At 41.6% G+C, this 19,975-nt stretch overlaps 2 protein-coding genes across 6 annotated transcripts in view; one reads left to right on the top strand and one right to left on the bottom strand.

Annotated features, from left to right (window-relative positions):
* macrod2 (mono-ADP ribosylhydrolase 2) overlaps positions 1–19,975 on the bottom strand; it is a 390,748-nt gene that overhangs the window by 308,431 nt on the left and 62,342 nt on the right. The window lies entirely within an intron of this gene.
* On the top strand, positions 3,805–14,527 carry flrt3 (fibronectin leucine rich transmembrane 3). Its single transcript, XM_044213244.1, has 3 exons — positions 3,805–4,078; positions 9,538–10,256; positions 11,345–14,527. Exon 3 carries the CDS (start codon positions 11,387–11,389, stop codon positions 13,337–13,339), a length of 1,953 nt encoding a protein of 650 aa, XP_044069179.1. The 5' UTR covers positions 3,805–4,078; positions 9,538–10,256; positions 11,345–11,386; the 3' UTR covers positions 13,340–14,527.

Genomic DNA, 19,975 nt, shown 5'->3' with positions numbered 1-19,975 from the left:
AGAAAACAAAAGACGAGGGGAAAAACAGCCGACGGAGCTATTTGCATGGCTTGTCATTCTTCCACAAACACAAGGCCCAAATGACTACTGACCGCAGCCTAAGCAGCAGGATGTCGGCCCCTTTAGTCTCTGTTGTTGTTGGCTATTTTCTTTCTCTGGGCTGCATCCTAGTCCCAAGAGACGAAGGGCTCAACCTATCCCTCAACATCTGGGATCTGCATCAGAAAAGACTAGTACCTTACTGCTTGGCCTAATAGCAATCATGTCTGTGGTAAGGCCCTGCTTCATGTAACTGACATCTGCATTCATATGCACAAAGATCCAACAAGCTCCATCAGACAAAGCCTTCTCTTGCCAACCATTTTGGGCAATACCATGATGCCTACATTTACATCTTTACAAACCCACACTAATGAAATCCAACATCCGTCTACATACAGAATTTACCCATTCACTGATTCATATTTTTTCCCATAAACCCTCTTTCTATCCCTGTCACACACATTACACCCTCTGCAAATCAAAAATGTGAATAGTCTAGCATAACCAACAGCACCTCTCATCCACAAATCCTAGTTAAACTGTTGTGATACTGAAAAGCTGCCTGTCAGGATGGCAGAGCGGAGATGAAAGGCCCACAGCAAAGATCGTTGCTGATTGCCTGTAGAGAATGAATATGCAAATAAAGCAGAAGGTAAATGAAAAAACAAAGTGGGGGGTTTTGGCAGCAGCCTTTTACATGTTCCCCTTTATTTGGCATTGGTTAAGAACACGGAAAGTCTATCAATAATGAATTACAGTCAGAGCAAGGATGGAGACATGAGGGGAAATCAGTCTCAGTTTTTCCCCTGTGAGCCCCTGAGCAGTTTTGGGGCCTATTGTATTTCAAACAAGCTTTTCAGTGAACGCACACTAATCTTAAGTGACAGATAAATGGAAAATTGAAGGAGATAAAATAATATCCATAACACCTAGCTTACATAACACCAATCAGACTGGGTCTGCATGTTTTGGCAGACAGTCCAGAAAGTAGGGCACCACAGCCTGCCAACTGCAAGCCCTATCTATTGACCACAGCAAGAGCAAAGAAGTAAATCAATTATCTGGTCGAATGTCTGTCATGAGAGACAAAAACTGGGCTCAGAACAGTCTGATATAGAACAAGACCAAGTGCACACTTAACAGTTGTTTTGTTGCCACCAGAGCCAAAATGCACTTTAGCCAGCACTTAGCAAAATCAAGTGGCTTAATATATTTAGCTGCAAACACACAAAACAGAGTAGGAAACAAACTGTCTGTTGTCTAAACACAGTATAAAATTGGCCAAACAGACTAGGATGCATCCTTGGGAAAGGAGAACACCCATCCCCTTGAACAAAAGATGAACAGGGCAACAGATTTCTCCTGGTCTTGAGATAACAGAAACCCAACACCCTCGTCCTCCAGTGGGGCTCTTTGTACGTCTGAGAGAGGGTCAATCAGCAGCCGCTGACAGATGTGTCTGCAGTCGATTTAGGAGAGGAAGCCACGGTAAGGTCAGGCACAGGTTTCTCTGCTCTGTCCCCCTGGAGGGAAGACAAGGATCAAGTCAGGATGTCCGAGACTGACCTTTTCTCACCTCTCAGTCTTTGGCACACAACACCTGGACTAAAATAATAAGATACTAACTTAACTCTGATTAACTAGCAAAATATTAAGCCTCCATGGAAACTTCACAACACAATAGAAATTTTATTTCATACTGATTTACCCCCAAATGAACAGCATACAGACAGACAATTTATATTTGTCTAGAAATCCCATTGTGTTTCGAACAAAAGTGAGAGCCACTCCAGCTGGAAAGCAAACAAATCTGAAAAACTCCAGTGGAGGTCTAAGTAGTTTTGGCAGATGCTCCAGGCTTAAGTGTCTGTTCAATTAGGCACTCCAGTAAAGATGGCAATCATGGTTTAACCGTGTGCCGATGTGTTGAGGCTGGAGTTGGAACACGTTCTGCCCTGGCTAAATAACAGGGCATGAGATGTCAGCAGTGGTCACACACTTGGACAGTCACTCTTGTGTAGTACGCACCATCCTAATGAGGCAAAAACAATTGCTAGGAGTAGAGGTCCACATCAGCTCATGAGCAGGCAATGGGGGAACAGAGTACAGGAACAGAAATGGAGTGTAAATGGGGATATTAAATTAATTGTGCTGTTGTTTGTATGTTACATCCATGAACAGCATTTTCATTAAGCATGCTAAATTCTATCACTTTGTGTAAACTGGGGTCATTAGCAGACTATTGCCACATCTGGCTTTTCCCATTCACCATTCACCTATTGGGTATCTAATGCTAGTTTACTGACTAAATGTGTTCTTTTGCTTTTCTAACTGTCATTCATTATTACAAGGCAGCTGCTCTCTCTTCACAAACACAAAGCATGATACATTTTAGCTAAGTATTTTAGTATCCCCAGGAAGAGTGAATAACACCCCTCTAACAAACCTGTTTGTTTACTGAAAATGAATGCAGACCCCTCAGGCATTCACAACTGAATAGCATAATAGGCTTGAGGTAATTAACAAAAACTAGTATTTAGTGAATGATATGTAAGAGAGGAGTCTCCACATTACACAGACAGCTGCATATGTCACACAGATCTGATTGTTGACCCACTGGCATCAACAGAAAGTTGATATTCAACAAATGAAACGAGTTGCTCCATTGCAGCTCAATGCGCCGTGTTATGGTGTCTGCCTTGTCAGGTAGCCAGAGGGGGAGACACTGGAGATGACACAGGGCAGGGGAGAGTGTTGGCTGGGTCAGCTCTGCTGTACAACCCTTTGACTAACAGGGTGACTCACTGCTGCTGTGAGTTGGGCCTGGAAGGGAGCAAACCCACTGTTTGGCTTCATTTAAACATGAAACCAAAGAGGGTCAAACAGAAATCGGGAGGGGCAAAAGTCTCGACTCACGTGTCAATGCACAGACACACACATACGCATGCCGTATGTACACATAAACGAACGCAGCTACACACACAGGAGCATATATTAGGAATTAGCACAACTCTAAATTATTGTTATAAATTCTTCTGGTTCACTGTGACAATATTATCAAATATTCATTACCTGTCAAAGTGAGAGGGGAAAAAAGCCTGTCCGGTATGTGCTTCACACAGAAAAAGGCAAAGTTTTTATTAGCATTTTAGATTTTTAGATTAGACTTTTAACGCTTGCTTCGACAAAATCATTTGGGTTTACAATTGTGAAACATTTCTCTCTCTTTCAGAAAAGACAAAAAACATTTACACTGTCTAGATAAAAAAAGAACACCTGCAACAGAGATAACTGACAAATCACAACATCGGTAATGAAGCCCCTGATGCCAGAAACCTAATCATAATTTATCCTGACACATCTCAAACAAATACGCAAGTTATAATTTCACTAGAGCTAACAAAACCATGTGCCGCCTAAAACAAACCACTACAAGTAAAAGGCTCTGTGGAGGCTCTCTCTCATTCTTACCAACATGCACACACATACTGTACATTTCCACTTTTTTCCCCTCTTCCTCTTTTTCTGCCAGTGAGCATTGCTTTCCAACCGGTGGCTACTCGCTCCTCTTAAGTGCACTGCACACATCTGACAAGGATGTGAGTGCCTTTCCCCTTTCCTCCACTCCCCCTAGTGTATCCATCCAACACTGCATCTTTCCTATGCATCTCCCAAACCACAGAGAGAGAGAGAGAGAGAGAGAGAGAGCGAGAGAGAGAGGCCCCTCCTCCAGATGACATCAGTGCTCTATTGAAGCTAGAGGCAAACACAACTTCACATTAGTATTGAGATCTACCCGTGCACCTATTTCCTTGCACAGCTACAGATTGTGTATGTGTGTGTGGGGGGGGCACCAGTAAACATAGCAGTGCTGCTACATATAAACTCCAAATTGCTCTAGCCTTGTGAGTGAGAGGAGCTATTTTGGATCTGAATTTAAATCCTTATAGCCTGGATTGGATTATTATTTTTCCCCGCTGTGAACCCTAATTTAAGAGGATACCTGTTACTTTCCATTTTTTGGTTGATTATAGAGGTAAGTGAGTTTTTTGCTGGTACAGTCCTGTTGGGAATGCATCCTTTTCATCTTTTTGGATCTTCTTTCTGGCAAAAGGAATTGAAAGTCATGCGGAATCCTCAGGAGTTGCTTGTATGTAATTAGTTGCCCTTTTTTTTTTTTTTTTTACCCCTTCCTATATTTTTTAATACTCAGGCGAAAGATTTCTCTGAGATGGCTGTCTCACAGGCGTAGTAACGCATTAAGCGATAGAAGCCTATAGTTAAAAATCGTGAGTGCACTTTTCTTCCAAATAACCAAATGAGGCTCTTCGTTTAGTTTACGCACTGATTTTAATTCTGCTCAGCTTGGCAGATAAAAACAGACTTAAACAGCTTATTCATCTATCTCGTCACCTCAAGCCCCTCTCATGCCTGCAACTTGCTGCTTCGATCCTGTGCTGCGTCCCTCTTTATTCTGCATGTATCTCACAGAGACCTCAAACGTCAGGTCTGTTTTTTTCTCGTGTTTGTAGATGCATTTTTTGTTGCGACACGCTAAATGTGCTTCTCGATCACAGTCGCCTCACTACATTGGTCAAAACATGTGAAAAGCACTTAAGAGAGCAACAGGGACCTCGAAAATCTTTCAGAAAAAAAAATTCAGCTTTTGATTTTCCTAAACCAGTGGGAAAATAATCAGTGGTGAATACGCAAACTTGATAGGATTAGGGGACTGTGTGATTTAGTCTCGGTGTCGCAGCCCGAGAAGACACCCCGGTGTGCAGCTGAAATTGCAGTGCAGATCCCGCGGTGTTGGACATGAAGGGGCAACTGGAGAAACTCCGCTAAATGCGTCTCCAGCGTCACTGTCTGGACGTCTCAGACCAGCTCCTGTTTATTTACTGTGTTCAACTGTAAGATTGTCTGCAGATAATATGGACGCCCCCCCTCCCTCCCTAAAAAAACTCATATGTTGTGAGAGCTTTATGCTGGTTGGGCGCAGTCCCCTGAAAATGCATAAAATAAAATCCATTTAAGTTTCATACGCACCAGTTCGCACATAAGCAGCGGCTCATTTAACGCAGATAATATGCTATAACGTTACATTAACAATGCCTCAAAACAAATATCTCACATTTCTGTGCAGTTGCAGCTCTATTATGACTGTCGTATTAATAAGCATCCAGAAATAAACGCGGGTTACAGTAAGGCAATACCTTCTGCTCATATGGCCGACTGACAGCAGATTTTCCACTCTTATGTCAATCTATGATGCCAATGAATCAAAGTCTGCTGTTCGTTTCTTTCTCCATACAAACCTGATATTTATCCCATTAGATCAATGCAATAAAGTGGGCGCCTTCAATTCCCATGCCCTGTATTTAAGCCGAATGTTTTATTGGCAACACCAGGACATGGACAGTTGTTAATCCAATTTAACATACCGTTTTATCTTCATGAGACGATAAGGTCACACAGGCTTTAAACAATGACTGATATACTGTATATAGGCTACAGCCTGATTTCAGTAGGCTAAATCACTAATAGTGAGGCAAACTTGACTTCAATTGTCAGGCAATGTAATGGTAGCTCTTTGTTGTTCAGTGTGTTTGAGAGACAAAGAAATAAATAGCCTGTTAAACATAGCAGACATGAGGACAGACCCAATTGTCTTCACTGATGACTGCCTGAGGCAAAAGTCCCCAGTCAATTGCTATCAGGGGGAATTCACATTGCAGATTAACAGCTAACCAGGTCACTACAGACAGAATATTCTATTGCCAGAAAAGCTGAAGCATAAAATATGAATGACTGTTAGGAAAAAAGTAGCTCAATAATAAGACTTTCATAACTACCAAGACATATTTCAAATTCAACACAGTACTCTGAGGGGGCCCATTTCAGTTCTTTTCATAATTTATTTAGCCACTAAGCACTATCTTTTTACCATCTATTCCAAGCCTTAAGAGACAAATCATTTCATATTGGTTACTAAAAGTAAAGGTGTAAACATGGCTGCAGAGCACAGGAAAACCCTTGGCAAACGATATGACTCAGGAAAAACTGTAGATGGGCCAGTAGGGAGGTTAACATATCTCTGTATTGTAGGTAGGTGTCTGGCCTGTGCTGAGATGAGCTCCTGTGTGCAACTTAACATGAGTATTCAGTGTTTTGGTGTTTACTTGTCACATACAGACACACACACATTTCATCTTGCAGTGCCTACCACCCCCATGTGGGGAAAAACCACTGCAGCTGCTACAGATCTTTCCTTTCAGGCTGTTACAAAAGAGAGACCCCCGTCTGTCCCAGGCCTCTCTATGCTCTTAATGGGCCAGCAAAAGTATCATCTGTTCAGCCCATCTAAAGACTGCGCCAGGAGGCCACATACCAAATCCGTGAAATTATCAGAGATTTTTGCCCATTTTCTCTTCGGCTGAAACGTGTTCTGTGTCCCAGTGAATTCAGATGTGATCATGAATGTTCCATTGTGTCTCTGCTCCACAGCAGGCCGCTTCCCGGTGTCTTGACAACTTACTAATATGTAAATCCATGGCAGACACCAGGTTTCAAGGGACACAACAATTAACAAAAACTCACCTCATTTAAAAGCAGAACATCTTGAAACAAAAAATTTAAATACAAGAAAATACAAATGGACACTACATTTTGCTTTCAAATCAGACTAGCTTCAACTGTCCTTCACCAAAATAAGTACATTTATTTGCATGATCATACAACCATAAACAATTCAGGTTTTCCAGTCTTATTTGAGGGTTTGCTTAAAACCTATGAACTTGCCAAGCAACATCGCAGGCAAAAGGTATTTTCAAGACCAAAATCTGAAAAAAAAAAAAATATATAACCCAGAATAATGATATTGTGTGCAATCAATCATAATTCAAAACTATATTATGAATTTGAATGAATAATCAACAGCAGATACAAACAACATTGATTTCCCAATGGAGAGTTCGACTGTGGTTCAAAATTAATTTCAGGGCTCATGAATAATTTAACAGTCAGCCATTACTACTTCTACAGTTCTTCCCCCCCAAATGCAGCCTATGTAATATTATTCTGTATTTTACAGAACTAAAAGTCATTATAATCTGCAATACGTTGACAGGCATGAAATTGTTTCTATTTGAGTTTTTCCAAAGCCTTTCTTGTGCAGTGTATGACTAGGAGGCACAAAGTCTTGGGCTCTGTTATTGCAGACTAATGTGCATTTATGCGTGTTGAGCTTACAATGGCTATCAGTGTCCAGCTTTGTGTGAGCCTCCCACGCTCTCCACTGAAAGGTAACTAGCTGTACACACACACACAAAATTCTATCAGGATGCTCAATTTAACTTTGCCAGTTCAGATTAAATGAAGCAGAAGCCACTTTGAATGCTAGAGAAATCTCCTGTCGTCCGGCCGATCTTATTAGAACGATGGAGAAAGACATCCATCACTAAAAATGTTTAACTCAGCCTCCAATGCTCTTAAAATGATTGTGTGCACATGAACATAGCGTGTGTGTGTGTGTGTGTGTGTGTGTGTGTGTGTGTTTGGGGGGGTGTAAATTATAGAATTTTTAAATTGCCTGAATAAAATGTTTTAATATGTAAACCCTCTCTGTTGAGGCTACAAGGTCCACATGCTTGCCTTGTTGCGAACAATAGAGGGGCCACTCTCCTGAAATCTGATGAGCGTGGAAAAAGAAAGGGGTAAAAAACAGTCAAGCATCTAGGCCTGACTATGCTCCTCGTAGAGCAAGCATGATGTGCATGGTGTGCATGGTGCAAAGCAGACGTCCGATAAATCACCCACAATATAACATCACACTGAGGCCTATGATACATTATGCTACAGTATGTTTTTGTTCTTCCTGACTAACAACAGTGTTCATAAATGAATAACCATGTCTGTTGCCCCTTCTACTAGACACTGAGTCAGATTCTGTTATCTCAGCAGGTAACAGAGTTGTAGTGGCCAAAGAAAGGCAAAACTAGGTTTTGCTGGGTTCCCTTGATAAGACAGAAATGCAGAGACAATTACCTTCTTTTATGTAATGTTAAGAATTCAAGAATTTAAATCAAGACTACATACTTAACAATATTCAGAGGATGGAGAACTTTACAAAATTAGGTGAAAAGGGCTATTTAAAATTGAAATAGCTTGACTAAGTGCTGCATTAAAAGTTCATTCCAACAGACAGACAGCACATATCCCTCTATCATCCCGCCATTTTCTAAAACTCCATTACTGAATTTCTTTTTTTCCCTTGTTAGACTCCTTTATTCCAGAAGTCAGTAGAGGTCACATCTGGTGCTTTTTCCCCAGACTCTAATCTACTACTAAATGTAATACTGTACTGAGGGGCCGTGTATAGATGGAACAGAAGGAAGGGGCGCGTTATTATTAGACAGCATCTCAGGAGTTGTAATCGAGTTACAAGCCTCTCAATTCCCTAATCTTCTCCTTGTCATGGGCTACAACTGTTAAATGGCTGGGCCCCTTGTTCCTAATTTACCTTTACATGTTCTACAGCAAACAGTGGCTTCCAGTAGATCACATGGGTAGTTACATATAAGGACACAAAGCTATTGTGTTGTAAGAGGAAACATAACATTTTCTTTGGCTAAGGAAATTCTATTTTTACAAGCAGAAACAGCATTCATAGAATGTAAAGAGAGGATGGGGTGGGGGTAAGGGGTCACAGAGAGGAGCTGGGAGTGACAGGGATGGATGCAACAGCCACCCTCTTCTCCATAGAAAATTCAAATGGGCCTCATTTGTCATGAGTGCTTTTAACAATGTGAGTAATTCAGTAAGCACTGACTGGATCTGTTTTTTCCTCTCGTGGAATCTGGACGAGCCTTGTTTTTAAACTAGCACAGACTGCATTTTTGAATCGCAGGACTAGTTCTTGTAAAACACCAAAAGCTCAGCTAAGCAGTGAACTGGACTGAGAAGGGCATAGGGGCTCCACCCTCAGCCATTGTGTTGGGGTCTAGATCACTGTTGTCTTTCGTATGCATAGACATTCTTTCTTGTATCACCATAGAAAAGAAATGTGGTCAGTTAGAGAAACGGGCTGTAAAAGGTCAACAGACTAAATCGTAGGCTAGAGGAAAGGGTATTTCTAAATAAGAATTCACAATGTAAGGGAGGTCAAAGTTGAGTATCAAACACATTCCTAAACTTAATTAGATTTCTCCAGTGTCAACATCTAGTTCACCTAAGGTTTTATACTAAAATCAGTGACTGAAATGAGTATTTGAAATGTACAGGGGCATAGAGAATATTCTTAAATTGTTCCCTGAAAAAAAAGAACAATGAAAGTATAACACAAATATTTAATTTCACTTGGTACTTTCTTAAATGCAAAATAAATGTCTTCTATTTATCTTGAAAGATTACTCTCTCGTTGCCTGATCTTCCAAACATTATTTTGTAATGACTGAATGTGGGCACTAAATATGTTTGTCTCTGGTTATTTTTCAGAGCACCATCCCAGGTGTGAGGAGGGCACAGTATGAGTCAAGCCGCAGATGCTTGAGGAAGGCTGGGCCCAGAAGGATAAGCACCTTGCCCTGTTTTGCTCCTTAGAGGAAAGGAGAACATTGGTTATCTGCTACAGCATAAGGGACCAGAGCCTAGGATTAATGTGTATACAGGCTCGACAAGGGAGCAGAGGATTCTGGGTTACCTGAAGACCTGGAGTACACAAGTGAACAGGCCTGGATTGAGCCTTTGGCACAGGGGATTGGCATGGCTCAGACCAGCTTTGTGTCAACTCATCATGCCTGTCGGGCCTGATTGCAGAAAGGAGCCTTTACTAAAGCTCACCCTGCCCTACACACGGATCACTATACAACACCCAAAAAATCTAATTTGCAGTTATGGCTGTTGAGCTCGACAATTTCAACACCCATTAGGATTTTTAATATTACCTGAGAGCGTATTCTTTGTCAGTGAGAGGGGATGCTTTTTCTACAGGCTTATCTGCCATGGTAAAGGCAATGAAAGCATGAGCCTCTGACAACACAGAGGAGGTCATCGTCCAAACAAGGATCAGCTCAGTAAACAGTGACCAGGTCAGGATATCACCAGAAACCCCTCGGACAAACTTTTCCTTTCAGAAAGGATAATAGCAAATTCAAGAGGAAATCTTGATTGGATTTTTGGTGGCTGGAAAGGATTTACCACATCGTATAAATCAGGTATGACAAATAAAGATGGCTTTGCTTCTTTCCACTTCACTGACCAGACCACAATTTCTATTGAGGCGTGCTGGAAGAGAGGTCATGGCAGGAATGCATAATTAAAGCAATAAATCAGTATTAGCCTAATTAAAAGGTAACTACACATCGATACTGAAAAAAAGAGAGAGACAACCAGTTGGCACCTTCTGCTTTGTACCATGGTTTTGTTAATTTCAAGGCTGTCTGCCGTAAGTTTATGAATTGTGAAATTATCTTGTTTAAAAAAAATGTAAGATGTACATTTTCAAAAATTTTAACATATCACAATTACAAAGATCATTAACATAGTGATGTGCAAGGATAAATGAGGCTCACAAATTTCATTTGGTAACCTCTGAAAACTCTCAAAAACATGTCCTGCTTAGATCTTAATGTGCGAAAGACTTTTATCAAGCCTATTTTCTGTGAGGATAGATATTTCCTTACCTTGTAAGAGGCTCGTTAAACCCCAGAATTTGAATGGCAAAAGGCATTGGTAATGATCTAACAGGACTTAAGAGTATGTCAGTTCCACAACAGTTCATCAACAAAGCCTGACTTGTTCACCCTTGTGGTCTGTAGCGATGAAAGGCAGCCTTGAGATACAGAAACGTGTAAAAGAACTAGGGAATGCTATTACATTTCACAAGTCAGGGCCAAAAAGCCTTGGCACAGAGATTCAATTCACAGAGCTCACAAGTTGGAACATTTCTTATCAAAAAGAAGAAAACAAAAAGCAGTTATTTTTCTAATGCAGGTTACTTTTTAAACTCCTAATCCTAGGAAATATACAGATGATGTAAAGCCAGCTCTGAAGAAAACAGTTTATTGTAAAAAAAAAAATAATAATAATTTAAAAAAAAAGTTTAACTTTTAACTGTCTGGCAATACTAATGACCAATTCATATCAATTTAACAAGAGAAATTCAAACTGATTCTTTCAGCAGTTGTTTAATCTAGAAAGTGCTGCAGGCAGCATTTCAAACACCCAGCAATTATGAGAACAGGAATTTGGCTCTCCTTTAAAGGCCTTGTGCATTAAATGTACCCTTGTGTCTTTTCCCCAGGGGCTCTTGAGTGATTAGACTGCCAGGCAACACCGCTTCAAGATGGTGCGTCAATGCAGGGCCTTTATCCTCTTCCTCATCAGGATCGGGCTGCTGCTGGGTCTTGCTAACCCCCTGGTGACCTCTGCCTCATGTCCCTCAGCCTGCCGCTGTGATGGGACCTTCATCTACTGTAATGACCGTGGACTGACTTCCATCCCTACTGGTCTACCCCAGGATGCTACAGTGCTGTTTCTGCAAAACAATCGCATCAAGAGTTCAGGCATTCCTGCAGAGCTCCGCAGGCTCTCAAATGTGGAGAAGATCTACCTTTACTGCAACAATCTGGATGAGTTCCCCACTAACCTTCCTCTTGGGCTAAAAGAGCTCCACCTTCAGGAGAACAACATTCGGATGATTACTCATGCCTCTTTAGCCCAAATTCCCTTCATTGAGGAACTGCACCTGGATGATAACTCTGTATCAGCAGTTAGCATAGAGGAGGGGGCCTTCAGGGACAGTAATCACCTCAGACTGCTTTTTCTCTCCAGAAACCACCTAAGTACCATCCCTTCAGGCCTACCCATGAGCATTGAGGAGCTGCGCTTTGATGACAACCGCATCTCCTCCATCTCAGAGCAGTCGCTGCAAGATCTGATCAACCTGAAGCGACTAATCCTGGATGGTAACCTGCTCAACAACCGTGGGATTGGGGAGATGGCTTTAATCAACCTGATCAACCTGACTGAGCTCTCGCTAGTGAGAAACTCCTTGACATCACCGCCAGCCAACTTGCCAGGCACCAGTTTGGAGAAGCTGCAGCTACAAGATAATCACATTAATCGGGTCCCGCCTGGGGCTTTTGCCTTCCTTAGGCAGCTGTATCGCCTGGACCTGTCTGGCAACAACCTGAGCAGCCTCCCTCAGGGTGTATTTGAAGATCTGGACAATCTCACACAACTCCTGCTACGCAACAACCCCTGGCAATGCACTTGCAGGATGAAATGGGTGCGTGATTGGCTGCGGTCATTGCCGTCTAAGGTGAATGTACGTGGCTTCATGTGCCAGGGTCCTGATAAGGTCAAAGGCATGGCAATTAAAGACCTAACTACAGACATGTTTGACTGCACAGATTCAGAACTCATTCCCACATATGAGACAAGCACAGTCTCGAACACTGTGCACCCCTCACAGCCCCAGTGGCCCTCGTTTGTGACTAAAAGGCCTATAGTAAAAGGTCCTGACATCGGTAAGAAATACCACAGCACTACCACCTCTTCAGGCAGAAAGATCATCACCATCAGTGTGAAGTCAAGTAGTGCAGATACAATACACATATCATGGAGGGTGTCACAGCCCATGACTGCCCTAAGGCTCAGCTGGCTGAAGCTGGGACACAGCCCTGCCTTCGGCTCCATCACTGAGACCATTGTGCAGGGGGAGAGGACGGAGTACCTGCTCACTGCGCTGGAGCCAGAGTCTTCCTATAGGATATGCATGGTTCCCATGGAGACCAGCAACATTTACCTGTCAGACGAGACCCCTGTTTGCATAGAGACAGAGACTGGTTCTCACAAATCATACAACCCGACTACAACTTTAAATAGAGAGCAGGAGAAAGAGCCTTACAAAAATTCCAGTCTGCCTTTGGCTGCTATCATTGGAGGGGCTGTGGCTCTTTTGGCAATAATCATGTTGGCACTGGTGTGTTGGTATGTCCACAGGAACGGTTCACTTTTTTCCAGGAACTGCACCTACAACAAAGGCCGTCGGAGAAAGGATGACTATGCTGAGGCTGGCACTAAGAAGGACAACTCCATCCTAGAAATACGAGAGACTTCTTTTCAAATGATACCTATAAATCACCTGCCTGTGTCCAAGGAGGAGTTTGTGATACACACGATTTTCCCACCTAATGGCCTGAGTTTATACAAAAGCCCACATAGCGAGAACAGTATTAACAACAGGAGCTACAGAGACAGTGGAATACCAGATTCAGACCATTCCCATTCATGATATTGCGCATGGCCATTCATGATGAGTGCGTGACTTAAACAGAGTGGCAAGACTTTTACAAAACACTGGATCTATAAGACTAAGGAAGCAATGTTCTGTACATTTGCCATATAATTTATATTTAAGGACATTTTATGAAGACGGAGAACATCCGAGTTGCAGGCCATCACTGAACCATCAGTGGGTATTGTAACTAACTGCAATTCTATATTTTAGGGATTTGTAGTAATTTGTACTGTATTTCCTTTGCTTAAGGTTATCGACCAACTAAAAGAAACTCTGTGTTCTACTGAGATATGATGACTTGTCAACTGTGAAAGTGGGTTTTCATTGCTGTGTTGAACAATCAGACCTTAGAAAACCTTGTAGTATAAGCACAGGTCATTCTTTTAACTTTGTGGCTGTCTGAAAAACAAAAAGGCAAAAAAATGACATGAAGTAAACTAAGGCACAGCTGATCAACTAATTCGCAAAGCAGGCGTGTTGCCCTCTAAAACAATGAGCAGTCAGTAGCTGTCTCCACATACTACGGACCAAGAGTCTTGCTCTAGTATTCACCTGGTATGAAGTACAAATAACTAAAGATGAGGTGCCATGCTTTATTTCTCTGTTTTGTTTAGTGTGTGATTTTTCTTTATGTTTGCAAGAAGAAGAAACACAGCAAAGTAACCCAAGCAGGGTTCCAGTGTTTCTGATAGGATTGTAGGCCACAGCACAGGGCAGATAAAGCACACCAACCTTAAGGAGCTCTCTACTCCTCAAAACAAGTAGACTGGACAGGCTGACACAAAGGACCCCCCACTATCTCTATTTGTACAAGCCAACAATGGCCAAACGACAATGGCGGCATTCTTTAGTACCATGTACCATACGTCATTCTAGTGACCAGGCCAAAAAGACAAAATATGTTGGCTTTCATTAGAATTACCAGTGTCAGCAACTCCGTGTTATGAGTATTATTTTGTATTATTTTCCAAATGAACACACTTTTATGTTTCCACAATTTGAAGTTAACTGTTCTTAACAATTGAAAACCAAAGTGCATTGTATGCCCTTTGGCCAGTCTTGTATGTGCCTTGATCCAATGCTTATTGTATTTAGCTTTTTAAGAAACCAGTGACTTTTTTTCATACACACTTGAATATGAAAATATTGGTCATATTACAAAATAAAAGTGGACAAAAATAACTTTGCTCTTCCTTACCTTGACTACAACAAACCCCACTCAAAATAATACTTAGTTTTTTTTTATTGTTCTGTTCAATTACTATTATCTCATCATGCTCTGCTGTGGTTGCTAAATTATTATTTTTTTTACTCAAGAGAATTCTATCTTTGTACAAATGTGAACTACCCTGGAGTAAAAAAAGAAGGCTACAGGGGACCTGTTATATTCATTCATATCTCAAATTACTGTCTAGGCACACAATCTAAAAATTCTTGGAGATATAAAACATAACCTACTGCATTTTTATCATTCACCGAGATCTGAACTCTCTCAACATCTCTCATAGCCTTAAAACCACATCTCCCCTTCGAAGACATAGTGAACTCTTTAACAATAACTCAGATACTGTTCTTGAAACCCAGTTTTCCACTCCATGGGCAGTCTACAGAGCAACATCTGCTTGAGGCTGCTGCTGCTCTTTCGTGCAGTGAAGCCATGTGTGATTTATCCGATTGGCCAGAGAGAGAAATGTCACAGTAGAGTAGAAATAGGGCTGTGGAGAGATTGGACTCTAGGGTTTGATGAACCTCCCAGGCAACAAGGCAACAGAAAACTAATGACGAGCCACCATATGGAGGGTGGTAAAGGCAGACCCTGATGGGGATGCCCGTCCCTGCAGAGGACAGAGTATATATACACTCCAGGCAGCACACTTAATGACATGGTTGCAGCTCACCCAGACAAGGGCCCATGAAAAGGTACACATGCAAAAGCAGTAAAATAGCCTATTAGCCCATTTTACAAATGCATCCAACAGACTATCTTGTGAAAGCTAACATATGTTAACATAAGCTAATGCATTTCAGATTATACCCGCTAGACTTTAGCATTGACCATACTCTTACACAAAAGCAAAAAAAAAGGATTCAGTATATATCACAAAAAATATTGCATACCCACATTCACACACCCACAATCTCTTAACACAGTGAAAGCTTTAATTACAGTAAGGGGAGCCGCTAAAAGCTGCACAAGCTATCCAAACCTTAAGTATACACTAACCCTGCCCTTTCCACTAAAAATATATCACATTGGCTTGGAATTAAAGTAAACAGACGGTCTACTTTTAGAATACTGAATAGTAATAGTTTCCACATGAATGCTGTCAATAGCTTTTTTGTTCTTTGACTGTTTAGCCTTAGTCCTATCTTATTTGACTAAATAAAAAGGAAAACTACATGATAAAACCTTGGAATGTTGGTAAACACTTTTATTAAGTTAGCAAACCATCCTCATCAGAGATAACAAGTATCACACTTTTTATGGTGGCCTTCTACAAAAACATAAAAGAAACAACATAATGTTTTTAGGTAAATTAAACCAAACAAAAAGCTGTACAGTTTTGCCATTATTGGCCTAGCTGAAAATGTGTAAGCTTAGATCTCAGCTGGCTTCACAGTTTCAGTTTTTTGCAAGTAATTGCAAGAACCTCTTAAAATGTTTGTTTTTGAGCCAGAAAGACTACAAACATAGTGTATCAATGAGATCACTGCAATTTCTTTCTTTAATTAGAACAGCAATCTTTTATGTGTTATTGATTAGCGTTTGGGATTAAGTAAATTAATCACATGGCTTTGTAGTGACTGAAGTATGCTGACCACTTTAAAGCTCTGAGAAAGAGCAAGCCGCTCTCACATTTTCTCTCACCTGTATGATAAATTCCAGTTTAGGCAAATGGTGAAAGGAGCATGCTATTGTTGTGACTTTCACTGAAAATAATACATTAACCAGAGCAGCTTTGTGCATTGTATGAGGCAAAATTGATGAACCAGACTGCTGACGACCCTGTGTGATCTCACTTATCACTCATGACCCTTGACTCATCTGTCCTTTTAAACAATTCCTTAATCACTCCCATGTTCTCACTGAGGTCAGACAAGTCTTTAAACAACACAAGATGCCACATGCATTTGTCTCCTGTGTGACACACACAGAACCTAATTATGTTTGCCTTTTATGTAAACCAGAGATTAAAACTAATGGGGGCAGCTGCACTGTCTGCCCCAGGCTGCTGTTATTCCTATTGTAATGTACTGGTCAGGCAGCCAGTCACATTTGCATTCCTATAGATGGTCGTATCAAAGCGCCCCTGGATGACCTCACCGTTGCCATTAGCTGGGCATGGTTCTTCTCCGTCAGCATCATTAGTAGGATCAAAAACCACAGGCCAAGTGACCCTATAACTGATTAGAGGTCAGTGAGGTAAGGTCAGACTCAGTTCAAGGATCTCAAGAGATGAAAAATGGAAGCATATCAGTGCCCGCAAAACATAGCCAGTCATCAGGGACTCTAATAGGCAACCTGCTCACCATAAGGATGCTCTGCTTAGAGAGACCCCCTGGCATTCATATCAGGGCATTCTTAGCAGGGACGCCAGAAATGATGGCGGAAAACACTACGAAGAAAAAGGTCAGATGTTTAGTTAATGGCTTAATTGCCCTCAGAACCATACAAAGGCTCACCGTATAAGGTTAAGCTAATGAGTTAATACAGAGAGGACCAATTTGAGTTTTTTTAATTTGCCATTTTCAAGTGAGATGGTTTATCAATATGATTAGGCATGCTAAGCTAGGGCACCTTAATAACTGAAATTGCTTGGATGACACAAATCAACAGCAATGTGTCAGCGTTATGGAATTATCAAAGTTAAATACTTTGTCACTGGTCACATACTAGTGAATGGTCATAATGTACAGTAGAAGGGGATGTCTTACGAAACCTAAGCATATTGTTTTGTTCTAAAAAGAGTTTAACACAGGAAAAATACCTCTTGTTATTAAACTCTTATAAAAAGTGTGCAACACAGACTAGTATGCCAAAAACCACCACTTATTCAAAACAAAAATAAAAAGGGGCGCTTGCTGTTCCCTCATATCCTGTTGCACACAGCTTGTACATCAAACAGACCCATGGTTTAATGGCGTCTAAATGCTGAGCTGAGTGGTGCTGAGGTCAGAAGTCAAACCAAGGCCCAGGGCCTCCCAGAAAGTCTGCACTTTTGCCAGTGTGTAAAATTTGTATATACTGTGTGTGTGTTCATGTGTATGAGGTATAACAAAGACAGGAAAACTGTGACTGTTGATGTTCAAATGTGCTGTTATTAATGCAAACATGCTTGTGAATGTCTAGGTGGGGTCACGTAGATACAAGCAAATGAGTGTCTATGATGGAAAATGCAGATTGGGAAGGGATCCTCAAAGACATCTAAAACAACCATAAGGCTTTTGACTGTCATTTGACTATTCCTGTACATTCTCATGCTAACCCAGGCGAATGTCTGCATGAGTGAGTGCGCTTTGTCTTTTTATGTGTAATTATGAATGAAGTAGTTATGATTACTTGTGCTTTCATGGGAACCAGTGCACATTGTTCACACATTTAATGAACATAAAACAAACAATCATACTGACTGATATGCATGCAAGCAGAATAACCTAAAGCCTTCCTCACAGTTGTCCCAAGACTATCATGTGACTTTGTCGCTCTCAGTCACAAGCACAGTCTGTTCTAGCTGTAAAAGAGCGGAGGGGTGAAAACAGTGTGTCCGGTGAGAGACGTGTCAGTGTGAGTGATGTGCTCCTGTGTGGGGGTGTTGTCCTCTCCACTCTGTCTCTGACCAGCTCCCCCCATCCTCCAGGCCAAGACCCTCTCCATCTCTTCACATAACTCAGTGACCTGAAACCACGGGGCCAAAAAACCTAACCAGCTCCTCTGTCTTCTTAATGAATCCAATTTTTTGCCTGAGAGCACAAGGCGTGCACATACATCCATCGCAACTCTAAATTATCTGACATTAATACAAATTAACAAGAGCCACCGCCATCAAGGCTGTGCCACCCCACAATGGCAGACAATGACATCATACAACCACATATATCTATATGACTGTATGAAGACAGCAACTTATTCTATACTCCAAAATTCAGAGTCAATAATCTCATTTAAAACAGGCTATAACAAAAACAAAAGCAGAGGGGCTGATTGGTGTCGGTGCCATTACACTATGAATTATACACAGTATGTTATGAAAATATCCATATAATTGACTCTGCTCTATGGCAGCCATTAATTCCTGCCCTCCATTAAGTGGTTTAAATGATCTTGTAAGAGGCCATACATCTCCTGATGCCCTTTATGAGATCAACACCACGTCTCCCTTAGAACTTAATCGACCCTCAGTCCCATTTGTCTGTGAAGTCTGATGCAGGGGAATAATTATTTCATTCCTAAAGGTTCTGAGGGGTCCAACTTGTCCATTACCCCCAGTACATCTGCAGCTCTGCAGTGGGAGGCCAAAGCTCCTCTTCGATCCATTCTCTTCTCTCATTTATGTTAAGCCAGCTTTAAATGTCAGTACAGTATTTGCATGCCAATGTGGCTGTGTCTGCAGCTCATTATTTTCAGATGTTGACAGCCTAATCGCATGCAAGTTTAGCCCACTTTGCTAACCTAATGCTTGCTACAGCCAAGTCATACTGAATAGCAAGCCAAGGTTTGTATCTGCAGTGTTCGTCTGCAGCTGTCTTATTCACTTTGGCTTTCAGGGGGAAAACACAGAAAACGCAGCAACCTCGCATAATCAGCTCATCAGTAATGTCAGGAAATGTTCCATGCTGACCATCAAACAGCGCTGTCTTAACCAAGTCTACTAAATAACATTGATGTAGCAAGAAGGTCAATATTAATTATATCAATTATATGCGGAGGCTTCTCCCACTCATACACCTGACTTCTCCCAAGATGTTTTGAGAATGAAGACTGAGCAGGGCAGGACTCTACCTCAGCAGGTCTGATATTACTCTCTTGACAGACTGACCTTCAGGCGAGAGCTCAGTCCATCTCTCCAGAGAAGTCTATCATACCCCTCATTCACTCAGACAGCAGCTCCTCCACATCTTACCTGGGGCTAACACATAGACATTTGCTCAAGGGTAGCAATGTTTTGGTACTTCTCCAAGAGGTGCAGAATTCAGCAGTGTCAGCACCTTTTAGGATTGTAAATACAACCTGTCACCATTCATCAGGGCACCAGAAGGAGAACTCAGACACTTCAAGGCCTCATTATTTCGCTGTCCTCAAGCATCTCGACATAAGATCCCTGCAGTGCAGCAAAGGGGTAACATCCCTGTCCCAGTGTAGGCCAACCACCACAAAGGGTTTTTAACATTTCATGTGGGCTTGGTGTACTCACATAGTTTCAGTCACAGTTACCAAACTCTTGGAGACAGAGTTAGTGGAGCTGACATCAGAGGGTTTAAACACGTGAACGCAGTTAGTGGGCTGTCTCCCGCTTTCAGAAGTGTGGGAAAGTGACAGCAGTGTCATCCTGTAACTATACAAGTTATGCACACAACGCTGTACCGAGTTGAGAGACTGCAGTTAGAGAAATCCCCCCCACCGCAACATCC

This window comes from Siniperca chuatsi, linkage group LG11 (genome assembly GCF_020085105.1).
Source record: "Siniperca chuatsi isolate FFG_IHB_CAS linkage group LG11, ASM2008510v1, whole genome shotgun sequence".
Lineage (NCBI taxonomy): Eukaryota > Metazoa > Chordata > Actinopteri > Centrarchiformes > Sinipercidae > Siniperca > Siniperca chuatsi.
This window is presented reverse-complemented; position numbering and strand designations above follow the sequence as displayed.